Genomic DNA, 23,683 nt, shown 5'->3' with positions numbered 1-23,683 from the left:
CAGAAATGACGGAGATGGTACAATATAGGGGTTACATTCCTGAAACTGAGCCCCCTCCCCGTTAACTGAGCTCTCAGGGTAGCAGACCATATTCTGAACAGATTCAAGTTTCCAAATGGGTCCTCAAAGACGGACCCGTGCAGAGTGCATTGTAGCAATCTGCTGAGAGACCTGATCCATGCAGTAGAAGCCCTTCCCTCGAAGATAGATATGGATCCACTGCCAAGGGGAGCTTCGGTTTCCTCTTTTCCCAAGAGGAAGGGCTTGTACTGAACCGGAGCAAGAGCCTCACGCACGCTGGAAAGAGTCGTGCCCCTTCCACGTCGGAAGCTGTCCTATAGAGAGGCAGACCATTGGTCCGTCGACCTCAGTACTCTCAGCACGGATTGGCAGCAGCTCTCCAGATTTTCAGGCAGCAGTACATAACTACAAATGTATTTCTGGAAAATTGAGTAATATGGACATTTTATAGAAAAAATATTTATATAGGGTATTTGTACCCCTCTCTAAAGCCTCAAAGCGGCTTACGTTCGGAACCATTTTCCCCCTTTAGTACAGGTTAGGTATGCTGAAACCAAAATCTATGATTTTGACCTATTTTGGGGTTTGGGAAACTGACTAGAAGATGAACCCCATGATTTTAAATCTCGTGATTTCCCCAATGCATATAAAGTCTTTGATTCGCGTGTACCGCTAATACTCTAGAGTTGATCGGGCTAGTTAAATACGAATGTAATAAATATGACGTGATCACATAGCTCGAAGCTCATCTATTCCTATTTCGGCCCAGCGGCCGGAGGGTTAATTGTGCGGACGCCAGGAAGCAGCGTCCTGCTTGCCCAAGTGAGGGCGGAAGCTTCAGCACGGCTTCCGCGAATCTACTGAGCATGCTCGGGTGACAGACACGCCAGTAGCTGCTGTGTTCTGCGCACAGCTTGCGGGTCTTTCCGGTTTCCCCACGTTACAGCTGGCGGGTGAGTAAACGAAGGTAAAAGTGCTGCTGGGGATCTTGGAGATCTGTGGGCATTCGAGCTCCGGCAGCCTGAACAGATTGCACTATAGGCAAAAAAAATTAGCACGTGCGGATCTCTCGCCCCACCTGGACTAATGTATTGTTTTAAAAAAATCTGTCACCATTGTCCCTTCTTACTTTTGCAAGGGCTTCGTTATCGTCCACGTTTCACTCTGGATTGTATTGTTAATAAAAAAAGGGGGGTGTGGAGAAGGCAGGAGAGAGCTACCACCCTAATTTGTAGAAATGAATAAATTAATAAAGATTTGTCTTTGCTTTAGTTGAGATTCCTGCATTGTAGGGGGTTGGATTCGATGACCCTTTGGGTTCCTTTCCTACATTACCTTGTCCAATCGTAGAATTGTACAGCTGGAAGGGACCCCAAAGGTCATCTAGTCCAATCCCCTGCAATGCAGGAATCTCAACTCAGTCATGCAAGACAGATGGCCTTTCAACCTCTGCTTTGAAATCCTCCCAGGAAGGAGAGTCTGCAACGTCCTGAGGGAGTCCACTGTCAAACAGCTCTTGCATTTTGAAGAAGAAGAAGGAGAAGAGTCTGGATTTGATATCCCGCTTTATCACTACCTTAGGGAGTCTCCAAGCGGCAAACGTTCTCCTTTCCCTTCCTCCCCCACAACAAACACTCTGTGAGGTGAGTGGGGCTGAGAGACTTCAGAGAAGTGTGACTGGCCCAAGGTCACCCAGCAGCTGCATGTGGAGGAGCGGAGACGTGAACCCGGTTCCCCAGATTACGAGACTACCGCTCTTAACCACTACACCACATTGGCTACACCCGCTAACCAAGAAGGAAGCAAACAGCGTTTTGTGCCACTCAACATTTATTGTAGTGAGAAAGCTCATACAGAGACAAGGGAGTCAGCAGTGGGTGCCTGTGAGACAGAGATCCTATTACCTCTCTCCAGAATTTGTTCTTGCTAGTCTTCCTTATACAGGTTGTAGAAAATATGTGTTCCACATCCTAAACACATTACCAAAAAATTAATGCCACCGAAATGCATCCCACTTACATGGGAGGCATGGAGACCAAGTGATTATAGCCATGCCATAGTCCCCTTTATTCAACTACAACTTGCCCAAGTCAGTTCAAGCAACCACAGGGCAAGCAGCATTAAAGGCGGAGCGAACATCTGTATTTTTACCTGTTGGGCAGGAGAAACGAATTTTAGTAGATGGTGCTTCTCAGCTCTGCGTGATAAGCTTCCATTCTTGATTCACCAACTTGTTGAAGCTCCTTTGTATCCGATCACCCTCAGCAATAGTACATGCCAAGAATTAACTTGAAAAAGGGATTCTGGATAGACATCAATAATTCATCAAGTTCCTACCTGGAGGAGGCAGGTGTGTGTTTATTTTGCAAGCGAGCAAGCACTGAAAGAAACTGCAGGTGGGACTCTGAAGACCTGCAGAATCCAGAACAACTTCGGGGTCTCCACAAAGACTCTCTCTGACAATTCTTCAGTGACTCTGTTGAGAGATGAAGAACAACAATTGCATAGCGGGATCTTTCTAGCTGAGCATTCCATTTTGGAACAGCAGCTTAGATGCTTCCAGAACCTCACAAGCAACCATGAAGATGGTGGAACTTCTGTTTACAAAACCAACCCAGTACCAATGCCAAGGACAGACCAGAGCAGGAGCAGCCAACATGGTGTTGAAATGTGGACTACGATTCCCATCAACCCCAGCTGCTGTTGCCAATGATTGTGGCCAATTGGCTGTGGCCAATGATCAGGGGTGATGTACCCCAACAACATTTCAACAGGGTGCCACACTGGGTACCTCTTTAAACTAGAGGAAGAGCAGATACAGATTATGGGTTTGGAGCCCAATTGATAATAATCAGGTGGGAAAGTTGCCAAGTCAAGTAGAAAAGCTGGGGTTCCATGCAACTATTCTCAACATCGCCAACAATGGCAATGCTCAGTAGCTTTTGCTTTTGCTAATGCAGAGCTGGCTGGTATACGTGACAAATGAGAAAAAGGAAGTTTGGGCAAATCTGATGCAACCCCACCCTCTGGATCACATCCTTTCTATCAAGGAAGCATTAAGCTACACTGGCTCCCAGTACGTTTCCAAGCACAATTCAGGGTGCTGATGTTGACCTTTAAAGCCCTAAACGGCCTCAGCCTGTATACCTGAAGGAGCGTCTCCACCCCCCATTGTTCAGCACCGAGGGCTTTCTGGCGGTTCTCTCACTGTGAGAAGTGAGATTACAGGGCCTTCTCGGTGGTGGCACCTGCCCTGTGGCACGCCCACCCCTCAGATGTCAAGGAAATACAGTGGTGCCCCGCAAGACGAAATTAATTCGTTCCGCAAGTTTTGTCGTCTAGCGAATTTTTCGTCTTGCGAATCACGAAATCCCATAGGAATGCATTGAAAATCAATTAATGCGTTCCTATGGTCAAAAAAAGTCCAAACAAAGCCAAATTTGGTACAACAACAGTTTATTAACTGCTCTTTAAAGTCACACATACTGTAAAGAGCAGTTCAAAAATTGAAGGGAAAATAAATTAACTTTATAAACAAAACATGTCTTTGTTTTTAGACAAAGGAAACAAAGTCGCGAGACGTTTTCGTCTTGCGAAGCAAGCCCATAGGTGAAATTCGTCTTGCGAGGCAAATCGAAAATGGAAAAACCTTTCGTCTAGCGAGTTTTTTGTCTTGCGAGGCATTCGTCTTGCGAGGTACCACTGTAAACAACTAAAAGTGGTACCTCGGGTTACATACGCTTCATGTTACAGACGTTTCAGGCTACAGACTCCGCTAACCCAGAAATAGTACCTCGGGTTAAGAACTTTGCTTCAGGATGAGAACAAAAATCATGCTCCGGCAGTGCGGCGGCAGCGGGAGGGCCCATTAGCTAAAGTGGTGCTTCAGGTTAAGAACAGTTTCAGGTTCAGAACGGACCTGCAGAATGAATTAAGTACTTAACCTGAAGTACCACTGTACCTGACATTTAGAAGACATCTGAAGGCAGCCCTGGTTAGGGAAGTTTTAAATGTTTGATGTTTTTAATATGCTGTTGGGAGCTGCCCAGAATGGCTGGGGAAACCCAGCCAGATGGGCGGGATATAATTTATTAATTATTATTATTACTATTATTATTATTATGGTGCCCACCTGAGAGGTGCCAGAACTGAGTTCCGGTGAGTTCCCACTGAAAAAAACAACCCCTGATTGTGGTATAAATACACACACACACCCCAAGTTACCTGGGTTGGGGGCATTCATCTCGGCCTAGCAAAGTCTCCTTGTTCCGTTACTCCCCTTTCCTTTCGGAACACCTGCTTTGTGGAGGTGCAGGTGTCTCTTGAGGGCGGGACGGTGGAAGAAGCCTTTGTCGCACTCGTTGCAGAGGAAAGTCGGCTTCTTGGAATGGATCCTCCGGTGCCTGGCCAGCTTGGAGCTGGAAATGAACTTCTTGCTGCACTCGGCGCAGCCGTATGGCCTCTCGCCGGTGTGGGTCCTCTCGTGCGTGTTGCGGCTGGACAGGTGGCTGAAGCACTCGCCGCACTGGCGGCAGGCGTGGGGCTTCTCCCCGGTGTGCGTCCTCCGGTGCCTATTGAGGTTCGAGACGTACCGGAAGTTCTTCCCGCAGAGGAGGCAGCTGTAGGGCATCTCCCCGGTGTGGACTCGCAGGTGCTTCACCAGGTCGGAGCTCTGCGCGAAGCTCTTCCCGCACTCGGGGCACTCGTAGCCCCAGGCCGCGCTGCCGGCCTGGTGGCTCCGCTGGTGGATGAGCAGGCTGCGGTGCTGCCTGAAGGTTTGGCCGCACTCGGAGCACAGGTAGGGCATCTCGCCAGTGTGGATTCTCTGGTGAATGAGGAGGTTGGAGCGCTGGGCAAAGCATTTCCCGCACTCCGAGCACAGGTGGGGCCTCAGCCCGGCGTGGAGCTGCTGGTGTTTGAGGAGGTTTGAGCTCTGGCGGAAGCACCTGCCGCACTGAGGGCAGTGGTAAGGGGTCTCCCCTGTGTGGATTCTCAGGTGAATGGTGAGGCTCGACTGCTGAGTGAAGCGCTTCTTGCAGTTCAGGCACTGGAAAGGCCTCTCGCCCGTGTGGATTCTCTGGTGAGTCAAGAGGCTCGGGCCTCGGCGGAAGCTCTTGCCACATTCCAGGCACTGGTAGCTCTTCTGGGCTGGCTGGGCTATGGAAAGAATGGCGGCCTCCCTCTCTACCTTGATGCTGGGCTGCCCTCTGGCTTCGTTGCTAGGGGGCTCCATTGTTCTCTGAAATTATAGGGAAAGGTGGGAAGTCTGTTATTATTATTATTTGAATTGATATACAGCCTCGGTCCAGTGTACCTGAAGGAGTGTCTCCACCCCCATCGTTCTGCCCGGACACTGGGGTCCAGCGCCGAGGGCCTTCTGGTGGTTCCCTCACTGCAAGAAGCCAAGTTACAGGGAACCAGGCAGAGGGCCTTCTCAGTAGTGGCGCCCGCCCTGTGGAACGCCCTCCCACCAGATGTCAAAGAGAAAAACAACTAACTTTTAGAAGACATCTGAAGGCAGCCCTGTTCAGAGAAGCTTTTAATGCTTGACAGACCACTGTATTTTAATACTTTGTTTGAAGCCTCCCAGAGTGGCTGGGGAAACCTAGCCAGATGGGTAGGGTATAAATAATAAATTCTATTCTATTCTATACCCAGAGGTTTCACATAACAAAACAATTGAAATAGTAACCTGGCTTATGTTAACATTTGCAAAGTTTCCTCCCTTTTTTCCTTTGTGAAAAATTAATAAATAACAGCAGCAACAACAGTTTCTTTGTACCCTGCCCATCTGATGCAGTTGCATATAAAAACATAATAAAACATTTTTTAAACACTTCCCTATACAGGACTGCCTTCAGATGTCTTCTAAAGGTTATACAGTTACTCATCTCCTTGACATCTGATGGGAGGATGTTCCACAGGACGGGCGCTACTACCAAGAAGGCCCTTTGCCTGGTTCCCTGTAACTTCACTTCTTGCAATGAGTGAACCCTCAGCAGGCCCTTGGTGCTGGACAACAGTGTCCAGGCTGAACGGTGGGGGTGGATAAACAGGGAGAGAGAATCTGCATGCAATTCAAGAACCAGAGAACAGAAGAGGAAATCACAGGCATGACCTTCTTCTCCTAGTGGAGCTTCCCAATAGACAGAAATCCATCAGGTGAAGCCTTCTGTAACACTGATCAAGGAAGGGAAAGTTTCAGCTCCTTGGTTTCTCCCCATCTGGTAATTGGTAGAGGCACACAGGTATTAAAAGGCTGCCAGCTTCAGTCTTCAAGGAACCTGGGAGAGGAAGGACTCCAGGTTCTCCTGATAGGGCTGGGAATGCCCCCTATCCAAAACCCTAGAGAGGCACTTGCCGGACAGTGTAGACAACTCTCAATTGTTTCTGTATATGGCAGTTTCCTTTGCAACCTTAAACAGAATGATTCTATGCACATGTGGAATGACCTCTCCTCTTCAGCTAAACCTTTGGAGAAAGAAGTGCTCCCAGTGAGCTATACATGCAGATTAGGAGCAAGTGAAATAACCACCTGGCAAATGAGAAATATTTGTTGTAATATACAATGACTGACTCTCACTTGCATTCCTGGAAAAGTTAACCCGAGTCCTGAGCTCAAGGTCCCGGAAGCCTTTCTCCCCTGCAGCCACCTTTCTTGCTCTCTGCTCTTCTTCAATGAAGCTGAAGTGAATGAAAACTCTCTAGAAAATATTTTTACAGCTTGCATCTTCGTTAACGCAAATACTGCACGATCGTTTTGTAATGGAACCAAGTTCCTTCCAAGTCATTTGGAACCACCTTTATTTTACTGCCAATGCGTGGATACTTGTTTGCTGTAACTGGTGGAACTCTGAGTAAAATCTTCACTTATTTCCAAAGTTGAGGGTCTGTGATTTATTCTAGCCTAAGTATTTTTGTGGGGAACGTTTGTTTAAAGGTGGGTGAGGGTGATAAAAATCTAAACAAGTTTTAATGTGCTTGGAGCAATCACCGTTGTGCTAATTCCGAATCTCCCAAACCTCTCTCTCCAACAATATTGTGGGGTTTATTAGAAACAATGGGCAAGAGATGCTCTTTAAGAAGCCAGTAGATCTCTTTCCATGAGTTCCCTGGGCTCCAGTTCCTAAAAGTGCACATGCCAACCTGTACACGTCTTCCCCTTTTATCTAGGCTCCCCATTTAACTAGAGTTGGGGGCAAGGCATTGTCTGTTGGAAACAAGCACTTTGCATGTTTCCCAATAACTTAAGATCCCTGCTTGATCAGGCCTTTGGCCCATCTATTCCAGCATCCTTTTATCAAAACAGCCAACCAGATGCCTAAGGGAAATCTGCAAGCAGGATCAAAACATAACAACACCCTCCCGCCCTGTGGATTGCAGGAAGCATTTCTGCTATGGAGGCCAAGCTGCTAAAAGCACAGGAGCCCCTTTGAACCAGAATGGGAAATATTCACTTTACCCTACCAGTGCTTCTCTGCTGACGAGCAGACCGTGTTGCTCCCCCCACCTGAGCAGGGGGCAAGCGAGGAGCAGAGAGCAGTCACTTTCTCGTGTGGGAGGTCGCTAGCCCTTTAAGACCAACCTTGGATGACTGACAACTGAAGCTGATTTGGCGCTCTTGCGCAACCAAACCGCTTCCTTTCAAAACTGAACTTTTTTTTTGCAATAGGGAAAGCAATAGGAAAACGCTCCGGAAAGCGAGCTATCAAACCTCCCCACAAACGTTGTGCAAACAAATCCGTTTGCAAGCTGAATAAAGAGGCGGTTTGGAAAACGGTGAACGAGAATGAATGAAATTATGAATGAAGATAGTGCACACTTGCATGAGAGTATATGGGGGTATTTAGCATGCAGGGGGAATGAGCTTTGGGCGTGTGTAACAAATAATGAATGGGTAAGGAGAGAAACAGAAAAGGGGTGTCCTTCTCCATATGTACCTCACTATCGCTTCCCCTTCTGCTAATACTGCCCCAGCCTTCAAAAAAAGTTACCCTCCCGTTTCAAAGGGATGGGCCATAATTCAGTGGACGGCAGTGCAGAATATTCCAGTTTCAACTCCCAGCATCTCCAAGTAGGACTAAGGGAGAGAGCCCTGTCTGAAATCCTGGATAGGAGCTGCTACCATGGGCCACAATGAACTGCAGATGGACCAGGAATCTGACTCAGTAGAAAATAACTTCCTGCATTCCTAAGGCAAAAAAGTCAAGGTCTTTATGATAAAAACGTAGATTGCAGCAACAGAGGGGGGTGGGAACCCCATATCGCAGTGCCTTCAGAATGAAGCAGCCGTGGGACACAGAACACAGAGGAGAAAGCCTTAATATAAGCTACTATTTTTTATCACCTTCACAGGTCACAACAATTGAAACACAATACTCAAAAACGGTTTAAAGGAAGCAGAGAAGCTCCCAGTTTGCTGTTTGGTTCATTAGGGAAACGTGTAGAAGGAACAATTAATCGGAAACAGAGTATCAGCAACAATAGGCAAAGTTAGAAAACAGCACCTCCTTTCAGAGGCTCTCAAATAAGGAGCAGGTAATAATATCTCACTCACCTGATTTTTTCCTCTGTAGCTACTACTGTTTTCTGTTGGCTTCTCTTCTAGGTCAGGGTCTTCTAGAAGAGACCTAAAAGTGGGATTGGGTGGGTTTTATAGACCTTCTAGGGTGGGGTTGTGTGCTAGCAGGTGGCGGAAGGCTTTTCCATAAGCTGGGTCAGTTCTGCAGAAATTTCTTAAAGTAAAGTGACAGAAATGAAAGAGCGCAAAGCATAATGGATAGGTTGTTGATGGGGGTGGGGTGGGGGTTCAGACCCCTGGAGAAAAGCCCCCTCTCAGTGTGTGTGTGTGTGTGTGTGTGTGTGTGTGTGTGTGTGTGCAGAGGATACAAATGCAAGGTTCTAAAAAATAAAATAAATGAAGATTTTAAGCAGGGTAGATTTCCATTTTTTACTTTTACACAGAAGCACAGAAGAAGGGTGAGAGTAAGAAGAAAGCCATTTGGGGGGGACATAAAAACTGGGGAGACTCGACAGGGCTTTATGGAGTTAGAGGTGCCTGCTTAATGGTACCTGCAATAGGTTAGGAGCTGTCACCTGTTAAATATTTCAAGAGGGGGCTAATTTTAAGATATACAGGATGTACAGTGCAATCCCATGTATGTCTACTCAGAAGTAAGACCCACCGAGTTCAATGGGGCTTACTCCCAGGTAAGTGGGCGCAGGACTGCAACATCAAACAAGTGAAGTCCCCTCTCCCTTCACTTTGTTTGTCGCATGCCAGGAAAAACTTCACTAGCCATATATAAGAATGTACACCCATATACCCAGGGAGAAATCCCTTATGCAGATCTGAACATCCTGACTGGGACATAGGGGAGGAGCAACCCTTGGAAGTATTCCCCCCCACCCATCACTGACTCACAGAATTGGAGAGTTGGAAGGTACCAAGAGGGTCATTTAGTCCCAACATTTTGCAATGAATTTTTTGTCCAATGTGCGTCCCAAACCCTGAGATTAAGTGTCTCATGCTCTACTGACTGAGCTGTCACAGCTTTCTCTACCAATTTATTTTATTGTTCTTGTTTTTGTGCACGCCCCTTGGATACATTTGGTTGCGGGGCAGAAAGAAAGGAAGGAAGGAAGGAAGGAAGGAAGGAAGGAAGGAAGGAAGCCTATATTCTGAGATTTGGAAAGTCTTGTCCCCCGAAGAACAGACACCACACATTATCAAACTGGTAGTGGGCCTTAACAAAACAAAATAAATAAAATTAAATTAAAAAATCAAAAAATTCCTTCCAGTAGCACCTTAGAGCAGTGGCGTAGTGTGGGGGGTGCAGGGGGGGCCGGCCGCACCGGGCGCAACATCTGGGGGTTAGGGTTAGGGTGCGCAAATCCATGGTTAGGGTGCGCAAATCCACGGGTTAGAGGGCGCAAATTACTTGCCTTGCCCCGGGTGCTGACAACCCACGCTACGCCACTGTCTTAGAGACCAACTAAGTTAGTTATTGGCATAAGCTTTTGTGTGCATGCACACTTCTTCAGATACACTGGGTCTTGTACAACCTCTAGCCCAACTCCTTGCTCCATGACAGGAAATCCAAGGCTAGACGGCATATGGCAGGCCCAGGCTGCATGAAATTCCATATTCTCCCATACAAAGCTGCCCAGTCTCTGAAATCTGCAGGGAGGGGAGGCCCATCACCCTCACAGACACACTGGGTGGGGGGACGCAGGACAGAGCCTTCTCGGTGGCTGCTCCCAGGCTTTGGAACTCCTTCCCTCAAGAAACTAGACTGGCTCCCTCTTTGTTCTTCCACTGGCAGGCGCAGACTGCCTTGTTCCAACAGGCCTTTGGGAACTGACAGCTTTTAAAGGAAAAACCACACTGTTTTGATTATCTGCACTTCCACAGAGTTGCTTTAATTCTGTTAGAGTTTAATTCTATTAGAGTTTACAAGAAGGGAGATTCTGGCTAAACATTATGGAATAATTTTCTGGTCTCTCTCTGGAGGTGGTGGACTCTCCTTCCTAGGAGCAGAGGTTGGATGGCCATCTGTCATGGATGATCCAGTTGAGATTCTTGCATTGCAGGGGGATGGACTGGATTACCCTTGGGATCACTCCCAACTCTACGATTCCAATTGTTTTTTAGCTGTTTGTATTTTATCCATGTTAACCCAGTCTGGGGGAAAGACAGGACATTAATATTACCAAGAAGAACAGAGCACACATCCCCACAAATACAGTAATGCTTGTCTGATGTGGGGCTGCCCTTGAGACTGACCCAGAAACTCCAGTGGGTGCAGAATGCTGTGGCGAGACTCCTTACGGGGTCCCCGCTGCGGGATCACATTCACCCGGTGCTGTACCAGCTGCACTGGCTCCCAGTGGAGTACAGGATCAGGTTTAAGGTGCTGGCTTTAACATTTAAAGCCCTATACGGCCTAGGACCCTCGTGCCTATAGGACCGCCTCTTCTGGTATGTCCCACGAAGGACCTTACGGTCTTCAAATAAAAACATATTGGAGATCCTGGGCCACAGAGAGGTTAGGCTGGCCTCAACCAGAGCCAGGGCTTTTTTGGCCGTGGCCCCGATCTGGTGGAACATTCTGTCACAAGAGACTAGGGCCCTGCGGGACTTGACATCTTTCCGTAGGGCGTGCAAGACAGAGCTGTTCCACCAGGCCTTTGGCCAAGGCACAGTCTGACCCCCTCCTTTGGCAATCCTCACAGAACTCTAGCCCAATGTTTGCCATTAATTTGATTTTGAATTGATTTTAGAATGAAATGATTTTAGAATGCATTTCAATTAATTGTGATTTTATGTAAATTGTGTTACTTTTATTGTTGTTAGCAGCTCTGAGCCCGGCTTTGGCTGGGGAGGGCAGGATATAAATAAAATTTTATTATTATTATTATTGTCTATCAGCCTGTGTTCATGTCCAGAGATCTGGTCTCTTTAGACTGAATGACCAAAAGGCACTCATGCGGCTTCAACTTTATTGCCGAGCCGGACACACCGAGAAAATTATCCCAACGTGGAAAGCTGTTCCTACACGGCTCCCTGCGTCATTTGCCGGGGGGGGGGGCAGAGATCCTGGCTTTGTGCATTAATGCAAGCGGGGGGGGGGCAGCGGAGTTGGTTTTCTTAAAGGCGCACGTGCGCCCAAAGTTGGCGCGCCGTCTCGGGGCGCGCGTCAAGCTGTCCTCCTCCTCCTCCTCCTCCTCTTTCTCCCGGCTCGGAGCTTGGCCGGGTTGCAATCGAGAATGGACAGCCGGCAGGAAGGGGCTGGAGCCCAGCGCCCGAGTGGGAGGAGCCGCTGCGGGAGCGGACGTCGCGGGGGCGAGAGAGGGGGCGAGGAGCGGATCGAGGCCGCTGGGCTCCCGAGGCGCTGCTGGGGAGCTTTGCGCGCAAGGCGCACGGTCGGGTGCGCTCAGCCGGCGCTGGGGCCGCTTTTGGAGAGGGCTCAAAACAAGACCTCTCTCTTTCCAAAAAAAGACCCCTTGGCTCCTCATCTGCTCCTCCCACCCTCCATCCCTGGCTTTACCAGAGCCCGAGGGAGATCAGGAAACTGTCTCTCTCCCCTCCTTCCTCCCACATCCCCGCGGGGGGGATCTGCGGCTCTTTAACCCCTGAGCAGCTGGAGCGACGTCCGCGGTAAATGCGGCAGGAGAAGAGGGAGACTTGGCGAGGGTCCCACCCCCACCCAAGGCAAGGGGAAAGCGATTTTCTTCTTCTTTTGCACTCCTGGGGGGGTGGGGGGGTGCGACGGGGCGGGCATCTCTCGGCTCTCGAGGAGAGAGGGAGGGAGGGAGGCGAGGGATCCCGGGCAGCTGGGCTTGTGATTCTTTGGGGTACGCGCTGCAGCCTGGTGGGGGTGGGGTGGGGGGTCTCGTCGCGATGGTCTTCCAGTCAAGGGTTCTAGCATCTCCGCCGCTCGCTCCCGTACTTCTTGCAGCACCAGATGTCCCCAGACCGCTGGCTGCGCCACTTGTGGGGAATGAATGGACAAAGGAGGAATCGGGCGGTGGGTGCCAGTCCATGGGTGCGAGTAGGTCGCTTCAGGGCAGGGATCTCGGGGGCGAGGAGACGCAGGAAAGGGGCTCCTGCACCTTTAACAGTTGTGTAGCGGAGGGCATGTCGGCAGATGACATTGCTGCTATAGCTGCTGCCATTGCCTTTTCCGCGCTGCTGTTTAAAGGCGCACGAGCCCCCTTCTCCCTTTCCGCCTAGAGATCCCCACCCAGCCTAAGCACTAAGGATCATTCTGTAGGGTGAACAGATGGAGAGAAGGAAAGGGAGTCTGGCCAGGTGCGGCTTGCCTTCCTGGCAGTGTGAGAAAAGCCATAGAGTTGGAAGGGACCCGAGGGTCATCTAGTTCAAGCCCCTGCAATATGCAGCTGTCCCATATGAGGATTGAACCTGTAATCTTGGCCCTATCAGCACCAGGCTCTGGCCAACTGAGCTATCCGGGCTGAGCAATCCCAGCTGAGATATTGGGACACTTCTCTTGTCTGTCGCATTTCTAGCCTCCCTTTCTTCCAAGGAGCTCTATGTGAGCTCTATGTGAGAAAGGGCTGTCACTCAGTGGGCAGGATACCTGCTTTCCAGGTAGAACCACTGACATCTGCAGGAAGGTCTGGAACTCTGGAGAGTCACTGCAGGTCAGAGTAGACGCTAATGAGCTTTATGGAGCTATTCGGTCTCATTCAGCATGACTTTATTCATTTACTTCTATTAATAATTTCCACATAACAAATTATCAAAACATATCATATTCATTATTCCCCCCTTTTTTCCACCCCTCTTCAAACCCTCTCCCCCCAAGAGACTTCCCTCACTTCTCTCTCTGATTTCTCAGCACATATTATTCTCTGCATGTTATAAAAATTATACAGATCCTTACATTATCTATCTACCATGTTACCAACCAATAAGTTTGTGTGTGTTTATTCAAAGCCTGCCAAGGAGTCCAATTCCTTTTGTTGTCTTTTTAGATAAATTGTAAAAAAGCTTTCCCCATGCCCGAGCCTAAATATGCATGACACAAACGAATGCCTAGAATCCTAGCATTGTAGAGTTGGAAGGGACCCCAAGGGTCATCTAGACCAACCCCCTGAAATGCAGGGATCTTTTGCCCACAGCTGCCCCAGCGGCCACCAGCCTTCTGGTTAACAGCCAGACTCACTGACCCATTGTGCCACTATTTTCCCAGTTTATAACTCCTCCCTCCCTTTACCTCTGCTGTCTCCTCTAGGTTGGATTTCAAATTGTGGGCTCCTCCAGGCAGAGATCTTATTTTCTAGTGCTTTGTGAAGCACCGTGCATATTGACGACACAGTACGATTTAGAAGATTATAAAAATTCTGCAAGAGATTTCCATCTCCACTCTCGCCCAGCCTCAATTTTGTAGCATTTACTTATGGAAAACCTGGATTGGCTGTGCAACTAATATGACTGCACTGTAACTATGTCCTTAGAATTAATAGGGAGAGTAAGAAAAGAGGGAACCTGTACACTTACTGGGTTAAAAACAAACAGCTGGGTTAACATAAGAAGAGAGCCAGTGGCCCGTCTAGTCCAGCTTCCTGTGTTCACTCTGGCCAGACATACACCTTTGTGGACGCTGCAAAGGAGGACCTGAGCAGAAGAGTCCTCTCCCTTCCTGCTATTTCAAATTCAGAACCATTACTGTCTCTGACTGTGGAGGCAGGGCATAGCCATAGCTGGGGTTCTGTTTAGCATGTTGAATTTCTAGGCACTAAAAAGACTCAGGGTACAGCACATGGCAGAAATGGGTGGAAAATGTATATTGTATGCTTATAATAATTTATACCCCACCCTCCCCAGCCAGAGCTGGGCTCAGGGCAGCTAACACCAATAAAAGCACAGTAAAAACATAATAGGGGGAAAAGGAAAAAACAACAAACCAATTTAAAATGCAGCCTCATTTTAAAAGTAGCCGATAAATCAAGACCATAAGGGGAGGGAAACATAATGGTCAGACTGAGTCCAAGCCAAAGGCCAGGTGGAACAGCTCTGTCTTGCAGGCCCTGCAGAAAGATTTCAAGTCCTGCAGGGCCCTAGTCTCTTGTGACAGAGCATTCTGCCCAAGTTGGGGCCAGTACCAAAAAGGCCCTGGCCCTAGTTGAGACCAATCTAACCACTTGTGACCTGGGACCTCCAAAATGTTGTCATTTGTGGACCTTAAGGTCCTCTGCGGGGCATACCAAGAGAAGCATAGATACCTCTGGACAACTGATAATGGTGCTTAATAGCACTGTGTTTTCTGGTGGTTCTGAACACCTTGTAAAGAAAAGTTAAAAGGAAGATGGGCAGTAATTTTGGGATCTGGAGCAAAAGACCCTCCGGGACTTTCAGGCTCCCTGGGTCACCCTCTAAAATGATGCCCCTGGTCAAAGGTATGTCATGGGCCTGAAATGGATGAAGGACAAGTGATTTGGAGTAAAATCTCAGACGTGGGGATCTGTTCTTTCCCAGCAGGTGAGAAATGCTGAGCGAGAGCGAGGCACAGACATCTCTCCAGGAGAGAACCGAGCAGCAGATTCTGCAAGATGCTTTGCCGGAAAAACCAGGCGCCAATGTTTCCCAAGGCCTGGATCGAGAGGAAGGCTGCGCAATTCAGTGCAATCCTGAATTGCCGCCGGTGTGCCCGCCAAAGAAGAGGAAGCGCAAGTCCTCCCGTCGCGAAGAAATGGCCCTTGATCTCAGCAAGAGAGCAGTGAAGAAGAAAAAGGTCCCCCAGCCGGCAAAATCCTACAACTGCCCCGATTGCGGGAAATGTTTCAAGCGATGCTCTCCTCTCATAAGGCACCGGAGGACCCACACCGGGGAAAAACCCTACGTCTGCCGTGTGTGTCTGAAATGCTTCAGTGACGGCTCTGCCCTCGTGAAACACCGGAGGATCCACGCGGGGGAGAAGCCTTACACCTGCCCCGAGTGCGGGAAAAGCTTCTCGCAGAGCTCGACCCTTATCGCACACCAGAGAATCCACACGGGCGAGAAGCCCTACAAATGCCCCGTGTGCGGGAAAGGCTTCAGCGTCAGCTCCAACCTTGTGGCTCACCAGCGGATTCACACGGGGGAGAAACCTTACGAGTGCTCCTTCTGTGAGAAGAGCTTTCTCGTCAGCTCGCACCTGATCAGGCACCAGAGGATCCACACGGCGGAAAAGCCGTACATTTGCCGGGAGTGCGGCGAGTGTTTCACGCAGAGCTCTCACTTGGTCGTCCACAAGAGAATCCACACGGGGGAGAAACCTTACCTGTGTGCCGTGTGCGGGAAGAACTATCGGGGGATCTCAGACTTCATTCTGCACCAGAGAATCCACACAGGTGAGAAGCCGTACACCTGCCTGGAGTGCGGGAAGAGCTTCCGCCAGAGCTCCTGTCTAACGAAACACCAGAGAATCCACACGGGAGAAAAACCTTACGAGTGTCACGAATGTGGGAAGAGCTTCAATCGGAATTCGCATCTTACAAGGCACCAGAAAATTCACACGGGGCAGCGGAACGCTAGGCAGGTGCTTATCAAATAAAAGTCTTCCGTTCCGAAATGGAAAGTTAGGTTCATTGTCATCACTGGCATTCGGCAAGGAGAAAGTATAGCTGGTGGACATTTCCCTATCTACTGCTGTAGCCTTTGTTGTATCCTCCTGCACCATGGATCTCTAAAGGAATCCAAGATTTCCCCAGAACTTGATCTGCTGCTGCTGTTAACCTTGTTTGATGAATATGGTTAATCGAATTGTTGTTGCTTTCAGAACAAGAGTTTTTGGGCAACTGTATCCTTGCATCCGTTACAGAAAAGCTGTGTTTGCGGACCTGCCGGCTTATACGTTTTCCTCTTCGACTGTAAGGCGTGAGATGCTCTTAATGGTCTTCCCGGGAATTCGTGGAATGTCTTGCTTATTCCTAGGAGGTGAACTTGAAATGGACACTCTCATGATGAGAATTCTAGTCTTCCTTCCTTTGGGGTATTCAGATGCACGTAGATCACACTGTTTCACATGATAAGCTGGGTTTGAAGAAGAAGAGTTTGGATTTGATATCCCACTTTATCACTACCCGAAGGAGTCTCAAAGCGGCTCACATTCTCCTTTCCCTTCCTCCCCCACAACAAACACCCTGTGAGGTGAGTGGGGCTGAGAGACTTCAGAGAAGTGTGACTAGCCCAAGGTCACCCAGCAGCTGCATGTGGAGGAGCGGGGATGTGAACCCGGTTCCCCAGATTACAAGACTACCACTCTTAACCACTACACCACACTGGCTCTGCACAATCCCTGGTGCAAATGCTCTGATTGTTACTTGTTACTCGCAAGTCCCTTTTCCGGTCGAGGCTAAGAAGGGAGGATTTGCCAAACTCTATACAACAAGCAAAGGCAGAAGTTGAAGGACATGGGTCTTTGTACATCAGTGGTTCCCAAACCCGCCCCTGCACTGCCTCACCGACCGCCTGAAAATTGCTTCTGGTCTTAGTTGACCATCTACTGATTTTCTTCTGCCTGTTGTAGCAATTGTGCTGTGCTAAACGCTGAATGGTTTTTCATTGCTTCTGTCAAATTGCAATTTGAATGCAATAATGTACAATGTTAGAAATAAGAGATGCAATAAAAAAAACAGCTGAAACTTACAGCAAATGTTTAATGTTGACATGCTGCAGACCACCTGAATGAAGTGTGTTGGTCACTCGTGGTCCACAGACCACAGCTTGGGATTGCCTCTTCCAGATCAAAAACCAGCTTGCTATATCCAGGAGGAGTATAGCTGTCCTCCTCTTTAACCTCACCTTCTTTGGGTTGCAATTCTAAATTCCCTCTCTAGGGAGTAAGTTACAAGAAAGGCGATTCAGACTAAACATCAGGAAGAACTTTCTGAGCGCTGTTTGACAGTGGAACGGTCTCCCTCAGGAGGTGATGGACTCTTCTTCCTTGGAGGTTTTTAAGCAGAGGTCGGATGGCCATCTGTCAGGGATGCTTTAGCTGAGATTCTTGCATTGCAGGGGGTTGGACTAGATGACCCTTGGTGTCCCTTGAAGCTCTACAATTCTGTGATTCTGTCTGCTGGTCTTAACACCCAGGAGAGTCTGTAGGGGAGAAGGCATTTGGGGCTTGAGACACTTAGGGCTGCAAACGCTATCACCAGCATCTTGAGTTTTGCCTGGAAGAAGGAGAAGAAGAGAAGAAGAGTTTGGATTTGATATCCTGCTTTATCACTACTTTAAGGAGTCTCAAAGCGGCTAACATTCTCCTTTCCCTTCCTCCCCCACAACAAACACTCTGTGAGGTGAGTGAGGCTGAGAGACTTCACAGAAGTGTGACTGGCCCCAGGTCACCCAGCAGCTGCATGTGGAGGAGCGGGGAATCGAACCCGGTACACCAGATCTTGTAGATTAACGCTCTTAATCACTACCCCGCACCGGTTTTGGAAACCAAGTGGCTTGCAGAAAGCTTTGGTGAAGGACAGAAATGGCAGGCATTTTGCATCTTGTTGTTGATCCATTGGCATTGATAAGGACCTGTATGCCGCCTGATGCCCATCGCACTTACACTGAAGTAACTTCCCCTGACCTCACAGAAGCAAATACAGTTGAGATGACAGTAGGAATTGCAGAGGCTTAGGGGGATGTAGAGTATATTATGTGGAGAACTGGTTGATTTATCTTACTGTGAGCAGTGAAAGATGAACAATTGAAGAGATGTTTGTCAAAGTAATATGATTATGATCTTTCTGCAGTGCCTTTAACAAACGCACCACAGACAAAGCATGAAGCTTGTGTCATCTCCATGCTGGAAAAGCAGTGCTTGATGAACTTCTGCCTGCTGTGCTGGTGCTAAAGGATGGAACAAACAAACAGCAGCCCTAGTTAGTGCAAAAGCATTTAACTGTTTCCATTCCTGATGAAAATGATTGAAGCACATATTTTATTACACCCGTTATTTTAGAAAAAAATGAGCTAATGAAACTCCATTCTGAAGCAGAACAAAATATACAATATCCATGTTCAGGTTCTCTAAAGTGATGGTTCTCATTCACACGGTTTAGGAATGTTATCAGTTTGGATTGTGGGTATTTGTGTGTGTGTGTGTATGTGTATTTTCCCTTTCAGTTTTTATGCCTCCCTCCTTCATTTGTGGGGAGATAAATGTGACTGGACTCCTTACATTATTTTGGGAAGATTTGAGTTTTAAAAAAAACCGTGCAAGCTGTGAGTCTTGCCACATTTACAACGGTCACAAATAACCATAAACTGTATGATCATTCAATAAACAAATGCAGTGCTTTATAGTGTGCTTTGATTCTCATAATAATCTTCTGAGTAAGGCTGGGGGAATGAGAATTGCTGGGTCTTGATGAAGCCTACAAAACGCTGCCAGATTTGAAGTGGGAGGTTTGTGCTGTGCTTTTCAGTTCATGAGAAAGTGAGAAAGGAAGTACCCATAAGAAGAACCCTGCTCCATCAGCCTGAAAGCCCAGCTAGCGCAGCATCCTCTTTCCTGCAGTGACCAATCAGAAGCCTCCAGGAAGCCCACAATCAGGGCATGAGCACAGTAGCCTGCTCTTGCTGTTGCTCCCCAGCAGCTGGCATTCAAAGCTTTTCTGCCTCTGATCCTGGAGATCATCATCATCATCATCATCATCATCATCATCATCAATCTTTCTTTATTACAGTCCAGAGACCCAACAAATCATTACAAAGCAATACACAATTCATAAAGCCTACCTCCAGGTTAAACAAGCATTTTGTTTAGAATATAGGGATCATTTGTTCTTGCAACCACCGATAAAAACTTTGCCACCGCTAATGTTCTAGCATTTGTCTGGTCTTCCAGTAGGAACCTGACATAGTGAGCCTCTGATTTTCCCAGGAAAGGTACCAGCAAGGGTAGTATCAGTTCAGCCCTGGCTTGCTCATATTTTGCACAATTCAACAAAATATGTTTTATGGAATCGATGTCTTGAGCACACGAGCAAAGTCTGTCTTGGTAAGGAACTCCTCTCAGCCTGCCATAGAAGAAGAAGAAGAAGTAGAAGTAGTTTTATTTATACCCCGCCCTCCCCAGCCAAGACCGGGCTCAGGGCAGCTAACACCAGGGAGAAAAATAATTGATTAAAATACAACTTAAAAACAAGATTAAGATACAACATTAAATTGCAGCCTCATTTTAGTAGAAACTCAAATCAAAAACTTTGGGTATGAAAACGTCAAATCTTCACCAAGGCCCACTATCCAGACTGGTCCTACGTGGGCTAGAAAAAAGCCAGGGAAGTCCCCAAATAGGAGTTTCATCACAGAAGGAGAAAGGAAAGAGGGGGAGGGGATCAAGCTGATTCCAAGCCAAAGGCCAGGCAGAACAACTCTGTCTTACAGGCCCTGCAGAAAGAAATCAGATCCTGCAGGGCCCTGGTCTCATGAGACAGAGCATTCCACCAGGCCGGAGCCAGTGTTGAAAAGGCCCTGGCTCTGGTTGAAGCTAATCTAACTTCTTTAGGGCCCGGGACCACTAGGGTGTTGCTATTTATGGACCTTAATATGATACCTTTGGCATGGCTAGTAACCATGTATAGACTTGTCCAATTCTCTCTCTCTCTCTCTCTCTCTCTCTCTCTCTCTCTCTCTCTCTCCTTCTCCTTGAGGTCCTGCAACTTGGGACTAATCTACACAGCTGCAAACAAAATGTTTTAAATGTGTTGTAAAGTGCAGTATACAAATGTGATGCTAGATGGCGACAGTGAGCTATGCAAAATTCAATGTCTTTTTCAAAACCTTTTTTTAAAAAGCATTTTCACAGGGTTTTTTTTAGATGTGTGTAGATTCCATCTTGGTGGCCATCACTGCCCCAGCTCAGGGGCAGAACGTCTGCTTTGCATGCAGGCAATACAAGGCTCCAATCTCTTTCATTTCTAGCTAGGGCCAGGAGAGGTTTCTGTCTGAAACCCTGGAGAGCTGCCGTCAGTCAGTGTAGACAATACAGTACTGAATTGAATAGATCAATGATCCAACCTGCACTACCATTCTAGGAGCGTGCGTGCCCTTCACACATGTCCCTAAATAACAAGATAGAAACTTATGCAGGACTCACATTGAGGGTTGTTCAGAAAATGTTTAAACAGTTGATTCAGACCACATCAACAGTTTCTTTGGGCAGCCAAGAGAAGCACCCATTTATTGTTGTTGTTGTTTAGTCGTGTCCGACTCTTCGTGACCCCATGGACCAGAGCACGCCAGGCACTCCTGTCTTCCACTGCCTCCCGCAGTTTGGTCAGACTCATGTTTGTAGCTTTGAAGACACTATCCAACCATCTCGTCCTCTGTCATCCCCTTCTCCTTGTGCCCTCCATCTTTCCCAACATCAGGGTCTTTTCCAGGGAGTCTTCTCTTCTCATGAGGTGGCCAAAGTATTGGAGTCTCAGCTTCACAATCTGTCCTTCCAGTGAGCACTCAGGGCTGATTTCCTTCAGAATGGATCAGTTTGTTCTTCTTGCAGTCCATGGGACTCTCAAGAGTCTCCTCCAGCATCAAGAGTCTCCTCCAGCAACCCATTTATTACAAAACAACAAAGAAATTAATCATCAGCTGGATAATATGGTGCAGCATAAACATAAGGTCACAGGTGCATTTAAACCAATAGCTTAACGCATTCACCTTCCTAGCCTAAAGAAATGAGAGACCCTGGTCTACAAGGAAAATTAAGCACTGGAGTTATGTCACTCCTAGGAAATAGAGAAAGACTGCAAAATTTCTACCTACAATGTGATTGGCAAGGCTCTTGCCATGCCATTCATTCTGTTTCATAAAATTTATATACTGCTTGTTTTTTAAAAAAATAACAACAACCATGACCTGAAAGCGATTTATACATGTGAAGTATGGTATATGGTAGAGTGGAGAGCAACTGTATATGCCTGAGTGCATGTGTTTGTAAGTGTGTGATGCAGCCAATGCAAGAGGCAAGGATGAGGACTTCCCATACTTGGGAATGTGCAATTGAAACTCATAAGCTCTGCCTAGGGCAGTTGCTCCGAGTTTTAGGGATGACAGCCATAGAGGGAAAACTCAGCATTTCAGTCCTGTGGGTGCTGCTCATGATAATGAAAGTGATGATGACCGACTGAATGGGTGAAAAGTTCTCCCTTTTGTAAGGTTTCAGACTTGATCTGTGCACATGGAAAGGAGGAAGCAGTTTGTTGAAGAAGAAGAGTTTGGATTTGATATCCCACTTTATCACTACCCGAAGGAGTCTCAAAGCGGCCAACATTCTCCTTTCCCTTCCTCCCTCACAGCAAACACTCTGTGAGGTGAGTGGGGCTGAGAGACTTCAGAGAAGTGTGACTGGCCCAAGGTCACCCAGCAGCTGCAGGTGGAGGAGCGGGGAAGCGAACCCGGTTCACCAGATTACAAGTCCACCACTCTAACCACTACACCACACTGGCACATAGAGGAGAACGGGAAGGGCTAATATGAGAGTTTGTAATTGTCCTTCCAGATGGGCTTCAAGATTATCATCTTGCCTACATGTGAGACAAATTCCAGCATGCAGGGAAGGGAACAAGCTTTATTTTAGAAATCCCTAAGTGTCATAAATGAAGCCTACGAAGGCAGCAGCGCTTGTTTGGAGTCACACTCATCCCTAAGGAAACTCATCTAATGGGTTTTCCTGGTTGCCAGAGGGTTTATCAATGCAAGCACCCTTCTAGTCTCTGCAATCAGAAAGCCTGTTGTTGCATTGTGTGCCACAAGCTGGGTCAGGGCTACAAAGGGACTGGTTTTCTACTGCAATGCAAGCAAGACTGATGCCCTGATCCATTGCAATGGACCAAACAAAAGTCAGGAGGAGCGTTCTCCCGCCGCATTTGGTATATGGCAGCTTCCTGTCTTCTAGGTGCAAGGATCCAGGTATGGCAGAGGAGGAGCCAACAAGGTCAGGAGAGGCAGCTACAGAGGTTGCTGGACCCAGGTTCCAACTTTCAACTCGGCATTGAACCAGAACCTCCGAAAGGCAGAGCCTCCAGGTTCTGCCAAGATACCAGAACCTTCAATGCCCAGAGACTTTGTGTTCCGCAATGCTTGTTTGTAGGCACAGGGCAAGAGACCACCTCAGAACTGACCCAGTCTTTGCCACCAGCCCCAGAGGTTGCCCCTTGAAGCTCTCCACTTTCCCAGGAACTGGTGGTGCTGCAATCAGTTGGATGTGCGATGCTATCAGGCAAGTAGTCTGCACCCAATGGACCTGTCCAGGGTCCTGAAAGGCCTTTAGATGGCTGCTCTTTTTTTGTCCTCTTTCCTCAGGGATGGGGAACCTGTTCCCCAACAAAAAAGAGCACAAGAATATTAAGAAAGGCCCTGCTGGATCATGCCAATGACCCATCTAGTCCAGCTCCCTGTTCTCAAAGTGGCCAAACAGATGCCTATGTCAAAATAAAAAAATTCCTTCCAGTAGCACCTTAAAGACCAACAAAGTTAGTTCTTGGTATGAGCTTTCGTGTGCATGCACACTTCTTCAGATACACACTTCTTCAGATAGTGTATCTGAAGAAGTGTGCATGCACACGGAAGCTCATACCAAGAACTAACTTAGTTGGTCTTTAAGGTGCTACTGGAAGGAATTTTTTTATTTTGACTATGGCAGACCAACACAGCTACCTATCTGTAACAGATGCCTATGGGAAGTCTGCAGACAGGGCCTGAACGCAACAGCACTTTCTCCTTCTGCAGTTTCCAGAAGGGTCTCCATTGTCTCCCAAGACACAACAGATGCCAACCAACCAACTTATTATGTTCTTGTATTCTCCCACACAGAGAGCATCCATGGTGTCTCTTTCTCCCTTGTGGGTTCTCAGAGCTGAGCTGACAGTGAAGCTTCTCCCACGCTAAAGGCACCCACAGGGCGTATCTCCTGTGTGACTTTTCCTCCAATCCACCTAGGACTTCTCCCTCTTATGGGCTGAGTCATGAGGGCAGAGCTCTGAACAAAGCGTTGCTCATATTTGCCATACTTAAACCATCTTTCGCCATTTATTTCATTCAGGGCGCTTGTGGCACTTTACTAGGGTGACTGGATGGGAAGGCAAAGCAAAGCACACAACCGAGATGATATTTAAAGCGCTTTTTAATCCCACCTCCAAAGTGTCTTACAAA

The 23,683-nt window shown here is 47.8% G+C and overlaps 2 protein-coding genes and 1 long non-coding RNA gene across 3 annotated transcripts in view; 2 read left to right on the top strand and 1 right to left on the bottom strand.

The window, feature by feature from the left end:
* LOC309525534 overlaps positions 1-18,829 on the top strand; it is a 116,909-nt gene extending 98,080 nt beyond the window's left edge. Inside the window, exon 2 of the long non-coding RNA XR_014216391.1 lies at positions 16,577-18,829. This is a non-coding gene — a long non-coding RNA (uncharacterized lncRNA). The remainder of the gene's footprint in view (positions 1-16,576) is intronic.
* Positions 870-5,521, bottom strand: LOC309525108 (uncharacterized protein). Its single transcript, XM_082210505.1, has 2 exons — positions 4,246-5,521; positions 870-2,497 (listed from the first exon to the last, which is right to left on the bottom strand). The coding sequence occupies exon 1, from the start codon at positions 5,252-5,254 to the stop codon at positions 4,271-4,273; it is 984 nt and encodes a 327-aa protein (XP_082066631.1). The 5' UTR covers positions 5,255-5,521; the 3' UTR covers positions 870-2,497; positions 4,246-4,270.
* LOC309525092 (uncharacterized protein) lies at positions 8,320-18,829 on the top strand. Its single transcript, XM_082210480.1, has 2 exons — positions 8,320-8,559; positions 15,026-18,829. The coding sequence occupies exon 2, from the start codon at positions 15,036-15,038 to the stop codon at positions 16,080-16,082; it is 1,047 nt and encodes a 348-aa protein (XP_082066606.1). The 5' UTR covers positions 8,320-8,559; positions 15,026-15,035; the 3' UTR covers positions 16,083-18,829.
* Positions 18,830-23,683: the final 4,854 nt, after the last annotated feature.

Source organism: Podarcis vaucheri (genome assembly GCF_965113315.1).
Source record: "Podarcis vaucheri genome assembly, chromosome: 2".
Classification (NCBI taxonomy): Eukaryota; Metazoa; Chordata; class Lepidosauria; order Squamata; family Lacertidae; genus Podarcis; species Podarcis vaucheri.
The sequence above is the reverse complement of the archived record's forward strand: the minus strand, read 5'-3'. Positions and strand labels throughout refer to the sequence as shown.

Coding starts and splice junctions, on each gene's coding strand:
- LOC309525092 (XM_082210480.1), top strand. CDS start 15,036: ATGCTGAGCGAGAGCGAGGCACAGACATCTCTCCAGGAGAGAACCGAG.
- LOC309525108 (XM_082210505.1), bottom strand. CDS start 5,254: ATGGAGCCCCCTAGCAACGAAGCCAGAGGGCAGCCCAGCATCAAGGTA.